At 50.3% G+C, this 11,862-nt stretch overlaps 2 protein-coding genes across 2 annotated transcripts in view; both read right to left on the minus strand.

The window, feature by feature from the left end:
* Positions 1–1,468, minus strand: part of SOX15 (SRY (sex determining region Y)-box 15) — a 2,329-nt gene extending 861 nt beyond the window's left edge. The window contains exon 1 of the mRNA XM_005878756.2: positions 410–1,468. Within this exon, the coding sequence (XP_005878818.1) occupies positions 410–942 (533 nt within the window). The 5' untranslated portion in view covers positions 943–1,468. The remainder of the gene's footprint in view (positions 1–409) is intronic.
* Positions 1,469–2,435: 967 nt separating this feature from the next.
* Positions 2,436–11,862, minus strand: part of FXR2 (fragile X mental retardation, autosomal homolog 2) — an 18,650-nt gene continuing 9,223 nt past the window's right edge. The window contains exons 6-17 of the mRNA XM_005878757.2: positions 11,478–11,571; positions 10,389–10,505; positions 6,378–6,548; positions 6,100–6,178; positions 5,663–5,772; positions 5,119–5,205; positions 4,595–4,814; positions 4,190–4,387; positions 3,900–4,100; positions 3,718–3,813; positions 3,462–3,565; positions 2,436–3,130 (exon numbers count right to left, since the gene is read on the minus strand). Coding sequence (XP_005878819.1) covers positions 3,035–3,130; positions 3,462–3,565; positions 3,718–3,813; positions 3,900–4,100; positions 4,190–4,387; positions 4,595–4,814; positions 5,119–5,205; positions 5,663–5,772; positions 6,100–6,178; positions 6,378–6,548; positions 10,389–10,505; positions 11,478–11,571 — 1,573 coding nt within the window. The 3' untranslated portion in view covers positions 2,436–3,034. The remainder of the gene's footprint in view (positions 3,131–3,461; positions 3,566–3,717; positions 3,814–3,899; positions 4,101–4,189; positions 4,388–4,594; positions 4,815–5,118; positions 5,206–5,662; positions 5,773–6,099; positions 6,179–6,377; positions 6,549–10,388; positions 10,506–11,477; positions 11,572–11,862) is intronic.

Consider the following 11,862-nt stretch of genomic DNA (forward strand, 5'->3'; position numbering starts at 1 on the left):
CCTGGGCAGGGCACACCCCTCCCGGGCAGACCCGCGGTTCAGAGCCGTGGGGGGTGGGGGTGGGGGTGGGGGGTGGAGGAGGGCAATGGCAGGAAATCCAGATAGGTAACTGGAACAAGGTCAACATCTAGGGGCCTGTAGTCTGCCCCCACTCCGGGCCACCACTGCCAGGTTGATGGGAAAGCCCTCCCGGAAAACCCTGGGCCACCAGAACCCTCCCAAAAGAGCTGGGAGTGCTGGTAATGGTGCTGCCCAAATCTTCACGGCAGTCCCTAAACCCCAAAGGGGTGACCTCAGCTTTGTTGGGTTCAGGCCCTTTGTCAGCCAGGCCCTCTGGTATGCGTCCCATCTAGGCTCAGGGAGGGAGGACTCGGCATCTCCTTCCTCACCCCCGCTCCCAGCCACTTACCTGAAACCACGAGGCAAGTAGGATGTCGAGTAGTTGGGGGGCTGGTACCCAAAGCCTCTGCTCCCCTGGGTGGTCACGTATCCTGGTCCCCAAACCGGCCCGCTAACAGCCACACCGCCGCTTCCCTGGCCGAAATGGGGCAGCCCAGCTCCCGCGCTTTTAGTCTTGCGCCGTGGCCGGTACTTGTAATCGGGGTAGTCGCGAAGGTGTCGGGCCCGCAGCCGCTTGGCCTCCTCCACGAATGGCCGCTTCTCGTCCTCGCCCAGCAGCTTCCACTGCGCGCCCAGGCGCTTGGAGATCTCCGAGTTGTGCATCTTTGGGTTTTGCTGCGCCATCTGGCGGCGCTGAGCGGAGCTCCACACCATGAACGCGTTCATGGGTCGCTTCACCTTCTCCAAGGGAAGGCCCCCGGAGACCGCGGGGCTCTCGCCGTCCTCCCGCTCCTGGGAGCCCGAGGGTGAGGAGGCAGGAGCCGTGGGAGTGGGAGGTTCCAGGCTCCAAGCCCGGTCTTGTGAGAGGCCGGGTAGCGCCATGGGGATGGAGGGAAGCCTTAAAGAGGGCGCCTACACGCCCTCTCCTCGAAAGCGAAACGTTTATCTCCAAACCCGGTATCCTTAAAATGGAAGTGTCTTCCTAGTATGGAGTCGTTCTAGAGAATCTCGTGTCCTTAGAAAGTATATATCTCGTCCCCGAGTTCAGAGTCCTTATTCTGGAGCCCCGCTCCCTACCGGATCAATCCTGCACCCTGAAGGAGTGGAGTGCAAAACCTGTCTGTACAGGGCAGGCTGCTTTCTCCCTTCCTGGCTGCGGTGCAGCGTCAGACCCAGTCCCGCTCCTACCTTTGGCTGGTCGGTCTTTGGTGGAGGCCGGAAACTTCCTGCTCAGACTCTAGTATTGTAGCAGCCGGCGGGGCAGCGCGGCCCGGGTACCACAGCACTCGCACCTGGCCTTAGCGGGTGAGTCAGGCCCGGGAACAGCTTTTAACGACTGACTCCTCCCCACTCCCTCCCAGCAGGCCGCGCCTCCTTAAGAGCGCCCGCATCACCTAGGCAGACCCAGGGATCCTGCTCTTCCCAGCCCCCAACACCCCCTCAGGGCACCACGCCCCCTCCCCCACCCAAGACCCAGATGTCAAGCCTTCCAGCCCCCGTAGCTCTGCAGTCTTCCCCTCCCTTCTTAAGCTTTGGCAATTTAAAGTCAATTCCTTTGCACAATGGAAGCAAACACCCGAATCAAAAGCCCTCAGGGTCAATTGTGCTAGGACAAACTGGAATACCCCACACCCACCCCAAACCCTTTTCTTGTGCCCAGTGCCCCTCAAAACCCAATCTGCCCCTGGGGCAAGAAGTCAGGGCAGTTACAGGGAGGCAGGCCATTCTTGTTGCCTGAGTCATCCCAGCAGGTGCTTGGGTGGTGATTCAACACCACTCCAGGTGAGAAAACTTAAACTCTCCCAACTCCAGCCCCCAAACAAAGGTTTCTCCACACACATTTTATCTTCAAACTTTAGAGTCTGAAGGCAGGGAGCCAGGAACCCCAGGACAACTCCCCTGGGGTTGAGAGATCAGTGACATGGATGCTGGAAGAAAAAAAAGGTCTGATTCCAGGGCGGGAAATGAGGGCTGGACATCAAGGTCCCACTCTGCCCAAGACCCAGCCCAAGCCCCAGGCCTCAGGTAATCCGATTAAGCAGCCAGTCTTGGCTCTTGGCTCTTAGCAGGAACAGTTCCAGCTTGGGCAGCCCTACCTAGCCAGCTGTGACTCAGGTACAGGAGTGGCCCAGCTCCCTCCAGCAGCAAACTTGGGGGGAGGAGAGAAGCAGCAAGACACAAGCCACTCTCCTCGACCAGGAGGGTACCTGGGCCTAGGGAACTTAAGACTGTCCAGAATTCCCAAAGTAGACCATCTCTGGAACACTAGAGCCAGATGCTGAGAAACAGAAGGCAAGGTCCAGGGACCAGGACAGATCAGTCTTAGGAAAACAGCTGGACCAAACTGGGCACAAGGAAGACACAAGAACCTGAGAGCCGTTTGGATTTTTTAATTCTCTTTTTAAATACTGTACAGTGAAAAATAAATACGCCTTCTCATCCACCAGATAAGGTTGGTCCCCCTTCCCCTGGGGGACCTTGTCACCCCCTTCATACACACCCCTGGTTCTACTCCAAAACCTTCCCCATGCCTCCCACCCACTTAAACCCTTACTATCCCCGTCTTCCACAGTGATGAGGCCCCAGAAATCGGGGGTACAGGATGGTAGGAGGGATAGCAGGGGAACCCCCCTGAACTGTCAAATCTGGGTGGGTCAAGAAGCACCCCGCACCAAAGGCGGAGAATGGGGGTGTTCAGAGAGAGATTGGGGCTTTAGAGGATAAAGGCACATCCAGTCTGATGGGGAAGGAGAGGCTCCCCTCACCCTGGGGTAGGGTGGACAAGAGGGAGGTGGGTATGACCCTGTTACACACCCTCCACTAGCTCCTGGAGGTTGGGGGGGGACCCAAGCTTCTGTGCCACCCCCCTCCCCCCTAGATAAGAGCAGCTCCAGCGCAGGTCAGTCGGGCCTGTGAGGGCCATGGTGTTGGGCAGCAAGCGAGATGGAGAAGGGAGGGATGCAGGCTGGAGGTTTTATGAAACCCCATTCACCAAACTACCCAACTCCAGGGGAACAGAGAGCTCCCCATTCTCTGAGGGGCCCTTAGGAAGCTTGCTGACAGAGTCACCCTGAGGGGAAAGTGGGAAAGAAAATGGAGAGGAAAAAGTGGTCAGTAGAAATTCAGGGAATGACATTCCCTACCATCCTAGCACTCCTGGCATCTGGTGACCCAGGGATTGGTCCTTGAACTCAGTCACTCTCAGTGGGACCCATAAAATATGAACCAAACTTTCCTGGAAACTTATTTCAAATTTTCCACTATTCTAAATATAGTCTAAACTCCATCAGACATAGTCTCCTCTGCCATTTAGCAAGAGATTTCTTTGTGAAATTTCTTGTGTCCCTTGCCCCTAAAGAACAAAAAAGGGGGGAGGAGTAAATTACATCTTGCTTGCCTACCTTCTTCTGTCCTGAAAGAGAGTCCTCTAAGGGTTTAGTGCGCTCCAGGGTTGGCCGCTGGCGGCTCTGAGACTCTGCTCGGGAGATATAGTCAGCCACAGTCACTGGGGAAGGCAGAGGACCAAGAGTTTCAGAAGGAACCCAGGTATCCAGCCCCTAGATACCCAATGAACCGCAATCCCTGGTTATCATAGGGTAGGAGGCATCCCATTCTCTCAGCTCTAAGAAAAGATGCTGGTACCCAGTGTTAGCTGACCTGGTTGGCGGTCTCCACTGACAGAACCATCAGTACGGTTACCGCGGTTACGGCGGCGGCGGCTCCTATTTCGACGCTGAGGTCTGGACTCATCTTCTGTGGGGCAGGGGAAAATTCAAATTATGCATCCAAACTCCCATCCCTCAGTTCTTGCCCAGCTCTAATTTTTAAACACCCCTTACCCAAGCCATTTTCTGTCGTGCTAAGCCCATCAGATTCCAGGCCTCCATCCATGATAGTCCTGTCTTCATCAGTGCGCCGGCGGCGGGAGCGGCGCCGCCTGGCACTTGCTGGGGGCGGTTCTCCAGGCTCTGAATCAATTGGAGGCTCTGGTTCAGATGTGTCCAGTAGGCTGTAGGGATTACTGTCTGGATCCTTCAGCACTGGTTAGAGAAGGAAGAATTGGGAGTCAGGTGCCCACCAACTTTCCCTTTGTCCTACATTCATGAACCCAGCTGTCTGGTACTAGTACCTGAGCTAATAGATGAAGAGTTGTATCTCGAAGTAGGCCGGGGAGCAGGTGGAGGTCCCCTACCCCGGCCCCCAATAGGCCGCCTCCGGCTTTCTTCCCCCCGGGTTGGGGGATCTCGATCTCCTGTCCCAGCTCGGATAGGCTCTTCCCTCTTCTCAGACTCGGTCTCAGAAGCTGTAGATGGGTCTGAGCTGGGGCCTAAAGAACACAGGGAGTTGAATCAAGTCACTCCCCCCGCCCAGTCCCAGGGTCCATCACCGTCCCCAAACTGGAAGACTTCTTCTCACTCACCAGTCCCCCAGCCACTGTCATCTCCATCACCCTTTCCTCAATCTCCCACCCAGACCTTTGCCTCTCCTCACAAGCCCCACCACTGTTCGCCTCCCTCTCCCATAGCTTTCTTACCATAGGCAGGACCACCTGTCCTCCGGCCCCGGCCACGGCCCCCATAGCTGCCCCCATAGGTTCGTGTCGTATGCAGGGAGGAGGAGCTCTCATCCGTGGTATATCCAGCTTTGTCACTGCCTCCGGTGCCCCGCCCACTCCCAGGAGGGCGAAAGCCCAGCCCAATCTGCCGAAGTTGTTCATCAATTTGTAGCCTCTCTAAGCGAAGTTGTTCCACCTCCTGGTTGGGTAAAAAATGGAGGAAGATATGGAAGGAGGAATAAGTTTAAGATCAATGAACAGTTTCCTTTCATGCTTCTCTGCCCCAACCATCCCTACATATCTTTACTCTCAGGAATGTAAGAAGGCAGGCATTGGTTAAACAAAAAATATTCTGGGATCCAACCCCACAGCCCCAAATTCCCACCCAGTAGTTTCTATTCTACTCAGAGACAAACTGGGCACAATCCTAACTTGATCCACCAGCAGTCTTCGCCCCTTGCTAGACTCAGATCTTTGCTCTCCCAGGTTTCTAGCTTGGGTACCTGCAGGTAGGAGAGGTGATATTCCAGCAGAGCCTGAGCATTGCTGATATTCTCTCGAGTGCCAACAAATATGAAGGGAACCATTCCCTGGAGAATAGAGGGAAAGGCAGATGGATTAGGAGAGTCAAATGGAAGTATTAACTCTACCCTATCTCCCCTGGAAGCCCAACCAATGGGATCATTGACACACACACACACACACACACACACACACACACACAGAGAGAGAGAGAGAGAGAGAGAAAGAGAGAGAGAGAGGAAGAAACACCAATTTTGCTGTTCCACTTACTTATGCACTCCTTGGTTGATTCTTGTACGTGCCCTGACCGGGGATCCAACCCACAACCTTGTCATATGGGGATGAGTCTCTAACCAACTGAGCTACCAGGCCAGGGCCCAGTGCGATCTTTCTGGCTCTACATTGAGGGGGAAACAAATGCTCTACCCCCCCGCCCCCTCCCAGAAATCCTAGCCCTCAGAGAATGGCTTTGTGAGCAATCCCATCTACTTCTGGACACCCATCTCTAGGCATAATTGTCCATACCTCCTCCCTGGGGTTCTTCTTGTCATTATCACCTTCTACTCGAACCCTCACCACACCAGATTTATCGACGATCTCCTGGATTACTTTTCCATTCTTTCCAATCACTTTGCCTGAATGGGTAAAGCAGAATTTAGACCTTTTTTTTTTTTTAAGGAGAGAAAGAAGAGTCAAAACAGTTAAGATAAACAGTCTTTCAGCTTCTGTATATAGATTTTGTTTAATACTCTATTGCATCTAGTTTCCTATTGAGTTTTCACAGGACAAAATATTACAATCCCTAGAAATCTGTTCTTCCATTTTTGTCACTCCTAGTATAGATCATTCTGTCCTTGTGAAACTAAAGTCCATAGGGAGGTGCCAAGCCCAGAATCACTTTAGAGAATTTCACTTCTGGCCCCTCCACTGTATTCTTTTATATATACACACCCCCAACTCACCAACCAGGTTCCTAGGCACTTGCACAGAGTCCTCAGAAAACTCAAGGTAGCTTCGGGCCTGTCGGCATGCCTCAGGAGTCTAAGAAGAGTGGGGAGTCATTACTAAAACAGAGAACATGGATCTCAAACAATAATCTTTCTGCCACTCTTCATCTTTGGGAAAATTACTGCCACCAAAGTCAGGGAGGGATATCAACATGACTCAGGTTTCCTTTCTACTTCACCCTCTCTTCTCTGTATCCCCTGAGAGATCTAGAAAACAGACATCTTTTGCTGACCTCCCCGTAGATGCGGAAAGTACAGGTCTCTTCACCCAACTCAATGGCAGTCACCCCAGGTACTTTTCGGGCCTGCTGGATGTTGGCACCATGAGTCCCAATTGCCAGTCCCATCAGGTCCTCTCGCACTGTGAACTCCTCTTGGAATGCTGCTGCCAACTGCTTACTGGTCTGAAAGGAAAAGGCACTGTAGGAATCATAGTGGCGGAATCTCAGAAGACCTGTCCCAGGCACCTGACGCTTTGCAAGCCAGAACCACCCTGGAGTGTGCTGCCATCAGAACCTGTGTAGAAAATTCAGGAACTTTAAATTCCACTCCTACCTTCCAAATACCAATGGCTTAGGGAAAAGGGGAGAAAATGAGAGCAGAGTTTGGGCTTGGAGCCACCAAAGTTCTGGATTTAGCTCTACCACTATCTGGTTGTGTGATCCTAAACAAAACACACACACTGTGCCTCCATTCTGTCATCTGCTAGATGATTACACCTGGCCCACCCCATCCCCAAACAATCAAGAAGATTAAATAAGACTGGTGAGAGATAACTTTTCACAAGGTAAATGCAAGTATAAGAAACTATGACTATTACTTAACCAAACTAATATCAATTCCCAAAATAAAACCCAAAAAGTTGAGCAGAAAGCAACAGGTTAAGAAAAGCATAAAAGGAGCCTATGGAACACCATACTACTTCACTTCTTAACCAGTCCTTTGTGGGATCCCTGGGTACAAAGACAGGAAGGCAGGAAAGATTCTAGAAGAGCCCTAACCGGTTTGGCCCAGTGGATAGAGCGTCGGCCTGTGGACTGAAAGGTCCCAGGTTCGATTCCAGTCAAGGGCATGTACCTTGGTTGCGGGCAACATCCCCAGTAGGGAGTGTTCAGGAGGCAGCTGATCGATGTTTCTCTCTCATCGATGTTTCTAACTATCCCTCTCCCTTCCTCTCTGTAAAAAAATCAATAAAATATTTAAAAAAAAAAGATTCTAGAAGAGAGAGTCTTAGGTAAAAAGCACCAAATAGGAAAGATATCTAAAGGGGACATTCCCAAATTACAATCCATGACTTCCTGCTTCCAAAACAGATGAGATTGAGTTATAGCAAGGATTTACACTAGGCAAGAAGAGAAGGCTGGATAAAATAACTAAGTTGGGTGTTCAAAATAACTTAGGGAGGGAGAGGAAAGGATCTCACTGGATTTACAAGTATCTTCTAGAGAAGTATACCAAGGGTGTTGTATTATTTTATTATCCTTTATATATTCAATATTTTAATAATAATTTTAAAAAACAAAACACAAGCCCTGGCTGGTTTGGCTCAGCAGATAGAGCATCGGCCTGCAGACTGAAGGGTCCCAGGTTCAATTCCGGTAAGGGCATATGCCCGGGTTGCAGGCTCAGTACCCAGTAGGGTGTGCAGGAGGCAGCCCATCAGTGATTCTCTCATCATTGATGCTTCTCTCTCTCCCCACCCCCTCTCCCTTCCTCTCTGCAATCAATAAAAAATATATTTAAAAAACACAAGATTTCTCAAAACCAAGAGCATGTCCTGATTCTTAAGACCTTGCACCTATGGTTAACTTAGCTATCTGGTACACTTTAGCACACAGATCAACACAGCCAAGTCCTAGAGGAGTTAAATATTCTACCTTTGTCACCAGGAAACCTGTTCATGGAGAAATGAAGCAGATGTAGTTTTTATTATCTGGAGGTAATGGTGAATTTTTATTTACTTATTTTTAAATATATTTTTATTGATATTTAGAGAGAGAAGAAGGGAGAGGGAGAGAGAGATAGAAACATCAATAATGAGAGAGAATCAGCTGCCTCCTGCACACCCCCTACTGGGGATTGAGCCTGCAACTCAGGCATGTGCCCTGACCGGGAATCAAACCAGCAACCTCTTGGTTTCTGGATCAATGCTCCACTGCTGAGCCACACCGACCAGGCAAATTTTTAACTGCAGTGCCCTGAATAGCATCCCTAGAGAAGTGAAAGATTACCATGATCCAGAATTTGCACAGGCTCAGAGAAAAGCTCCCCAAAAGACCAGTTTACTTGATAAATGGAAATGCATATTCAAACACAAACACATACCCTACTCATTCAGAATGGAATAATACCTAAGAAAAGGAAATCTAACCATCATAAGATGTGAGAGCTCAATTCTCAGAAATACAATGGTGGGCAAAAGTAGATTTACAGTTGCAATACAAATAATATGAATAACTTTTGCATAGTCACAACTGTAAATCTACTTTTGCCCACCCCTGTATTTTAGTCTAACCTCACTGTCACAAATGAAGATAAAAGTTCAGTAAAATAAAATGATTTGCCAAAGGTCAATTATTTGACAAAGCAAGACTTAGGATCCCAAGTTCAGTTGTCTTTCCAGTGTACAAATGGTTCTCAAATATATCCCTCAAAGTGTTTTGGTTCTGAGGTAATTTGAGGGATGCCAGTAGAAGAAAACACCCCCTTCACTGCTCTGATTGATGTTTTATGCCCTGTGCTTTCAAGTAAGTATATTTCACTTAATCAGAGTCCCATGGCTCAAAAAGAGTTTGTAAACAACTGTACTATAACATGATGGAGCTCTGCCATCTGGAGGAGTCTGGGATAAAACAGCAGATCAGGTATAATGGCCCACAAAGGCCTTCGTCTTTGTGTTCTATAAACATAAGAGCATGGGTAAAGGATGGGACAAGGGAGGAGGACAATAATCCTATCCTATCTAATAAAAGACAAAAAGGGTAGTTAACCATACCTCTGCTACACTTCCCATTGGCTAATCAGCAAGATATGCAAATTAACTACCAACAAAGATGGCGGCCGGCAGCCACGCAGCTGAAGCGAGCAGGTTTGCTTGCTCCAGTGATGGAGGAAGCCAAGGTTCCCTGCCTGCCGTGGCCTGCTCTAAGCTCCGAAAGCAACAGCTCCAAAAGCAACAAAGTTTCAATTATAGAAGCTAAACAAACCCCAGATACCTGCTTTCAGCCAGCCGCGGCCTCAGAGCTGGGAGCGCCAGTGACAGCAACAGAGTTTCAATTATAGAAGGTAAATAAATCCCAGAATTAAAAAGAAAAAAAGGAGAGGCTGGGAGCTTCAGTCGCAGGCCAGCCTGAAAACGGCCCTCAGCCTCTCACCCAAACTGGCCAGGCACCCCAGTGGGGACCCCCACCCTGAAGGGGGTGTGACCAGCCTGAAAACAGCCATCAGCCCCTCATCCAGGCTGGCCAGGCACCCAAGCTGGACCCCCACCCTGATCCAGGACACCCTTCAGGGCAAACCAACCGGCCCCCACCCGTGCACCAGGCCTCTATCCTATATAGTAAAAGGGGAATATGCAACTGACCCTAACAGCAGAAAGACTGAGAATGACTGGTCACTATGACACACACTGACCACCAGGGGGCAGACGCTCAATGCAGGAGCTGCCCTCTGGTGGTCAGTGCACTCCCACATGGGGGAGCTCTGCTCAGCCACAAGCCAGGCTGATGGCTGCCAGTACAGCGGTGGTGGTGGGAGCCTCTCCTGCCTCCTCAGCAGCGCTAAGGATGTCTGACTGCAGCTTAGGTCTGCTCCCCGCTGGCAAGTGGACATCCCCCGAGGGCTGCCGGGCTGCCAATCCCCCAGGGAGCAGGCCTAAGCCAGCAGGTGGTCATCCCCCGAGGGGTCCCAGACTGTGAGAGGGCACAGGCCGGGCTGAGGGACACCCCCCCCCACCCCGCCAGCACACAAATTTTTGTGCACCGGGCCTCTAGTCCTATCTAATAAAAGGCTAATATGCAAATTATCCAATCAGGAGTTTGACTGCTTGCTATAACGTGCACTGACCACCAGGGGGTGGCACGGAATGAAGGAAGGCCCCAGCCGGCAGCTGGCAGCAGGGGGAAGGCAGGCTCCAATCAGCCCTGATCACCGGCCAGGCCTAGGGACCCAACCTGTGCACAAATTTCATGCACTGGGCCTCTAGTAGCAATATAACAGCAGTAAAGAGTAAAGCCAAAATCTACCTCTAGGTGTTTCGTAGCTTCTTCATTTCGAGACATGAGTAGCAGTTTAGTGCGCAGGCTTCGAAAATGCATATCACCCAGCAGGGATGCACGCTTCACAGGGGCTTCTGAGGTTGACTGGGAATAAACCAACGAAGTCATTAAAATTGACTCTGAGGCCCTAGCTGGTTTGGCTCAGTGGATAGAGTGTCGGTCTGCGGACTAAAGGGTCCTGGGTTCAATTATGGTCAAGGGCACATGCCTGGGTTGTGGGCTTGATCCCCAGTAGGGGGCATGCAGGAGGCAGCCAATAGATGATTCCCTCTCATCATTGATATTTCTATCTCTCTCTCCCTCTCCCTTCCTCTCTGAAATCATTAAAAATATGTATTTTTTAAAAACTGACTTTGAATACATACTCGGGGAGAGCCAGCAACTGGGAATCAGGATGTCTGGTCTCTGGACAAGGGTGGGAGTTAAAAAATAAAGCTAGGGAAGAGGAAAATCATTGTCAGCCTCACAAGGGCGTACTCTCTGGGTGCCTAAGGGGAGAGATTTTAGGCAGCAGACACAGGTGAGAACTGTACAGTCTATTTTTTAGAGTTTAAATATACAAGAGAGGGTCCCAGCCCAGACTGCAATATAAGGACCAGGTTTAAAAAAAAAATTTCACCCTAGCCAGTTTGGTTCAGTGGATAAAGCGTCGGCCTGCGGACCCAAGGGTCCCAGGTTAGATTGCGGACAAGGGCACGTACCTCAGTTGCAGGCTCCTCCCCGGTTCAGGCCCTGGTTGGGGACGTGCAGGAGGCAACCAATCGATGTGTTTCTCTCACATTGATATTTCTCTTTGTCTTTCCCTCTTTCTCCTGCTCTCTCTAAAAATCAATGGAAAAATATCCTCTGGTGAGGATTAAAAAAAAAAATTTTAATTCAAGGTCTGACATAAGGAAGACTAAGGAAAGGTAGGGCTACCTGGGCGCACAGAGATCAGGAGCAATAAAGTCCTCTCTGACAAATAAATATAAGCACATTGTAGCTCCTCCATTTCTACAAAGAAGTTAAAACGGAAGAAGGAAAAATTGCTGAAAGGGTTTACACGAATAAACTCACCAGGATGAAAAGCTCACTATTTGTAATGTTGAGAAAGATGCAGTTCGCTCCCAACGCTTTCTTAAACTCTTTATGAACATTTTCATTGGAACAGCTGCAGAGAAAGAGAAAAGTGTTCAGAGGGCAGAGTGTAGAGTGCAGGCAAAGGTTCAGGAAAGCCCTGGTTGGTGGTTCAATGGTTAGAGCGCACCAAAGCGTCGGGGGTTTAATTCCCGGTCAAGGGCATATACCTAGGTTGCAGGTGCATCCCCAGCCCCATTTGGGGCATGAGCAGGAGGCAACTAATCGATGTGTCTTGTTTTTATATTTCTTTCTTTCTTTCTCTCTCTCTCTCTCTCTCTCTCTCGCTCTCTCCCCCCCACCCCCCCCCACACACCCCCACCCC

This window comes from Myotis brandtii, unplaced genomic scaffold (genome assembly GCF_000412655.1).
Source record: "Myotis brandtii unplaced genomic scaffold, ASM41265v1 scaffold573, whole genome shotgun sequence".
NCBI classification, from domain to species: domain Eukaryota; kingdom Metazoa; phylum Chordata; class Mammalia; order Chiroptera; family Vespertilionidae; genus Myotis; species Myotis brandtii.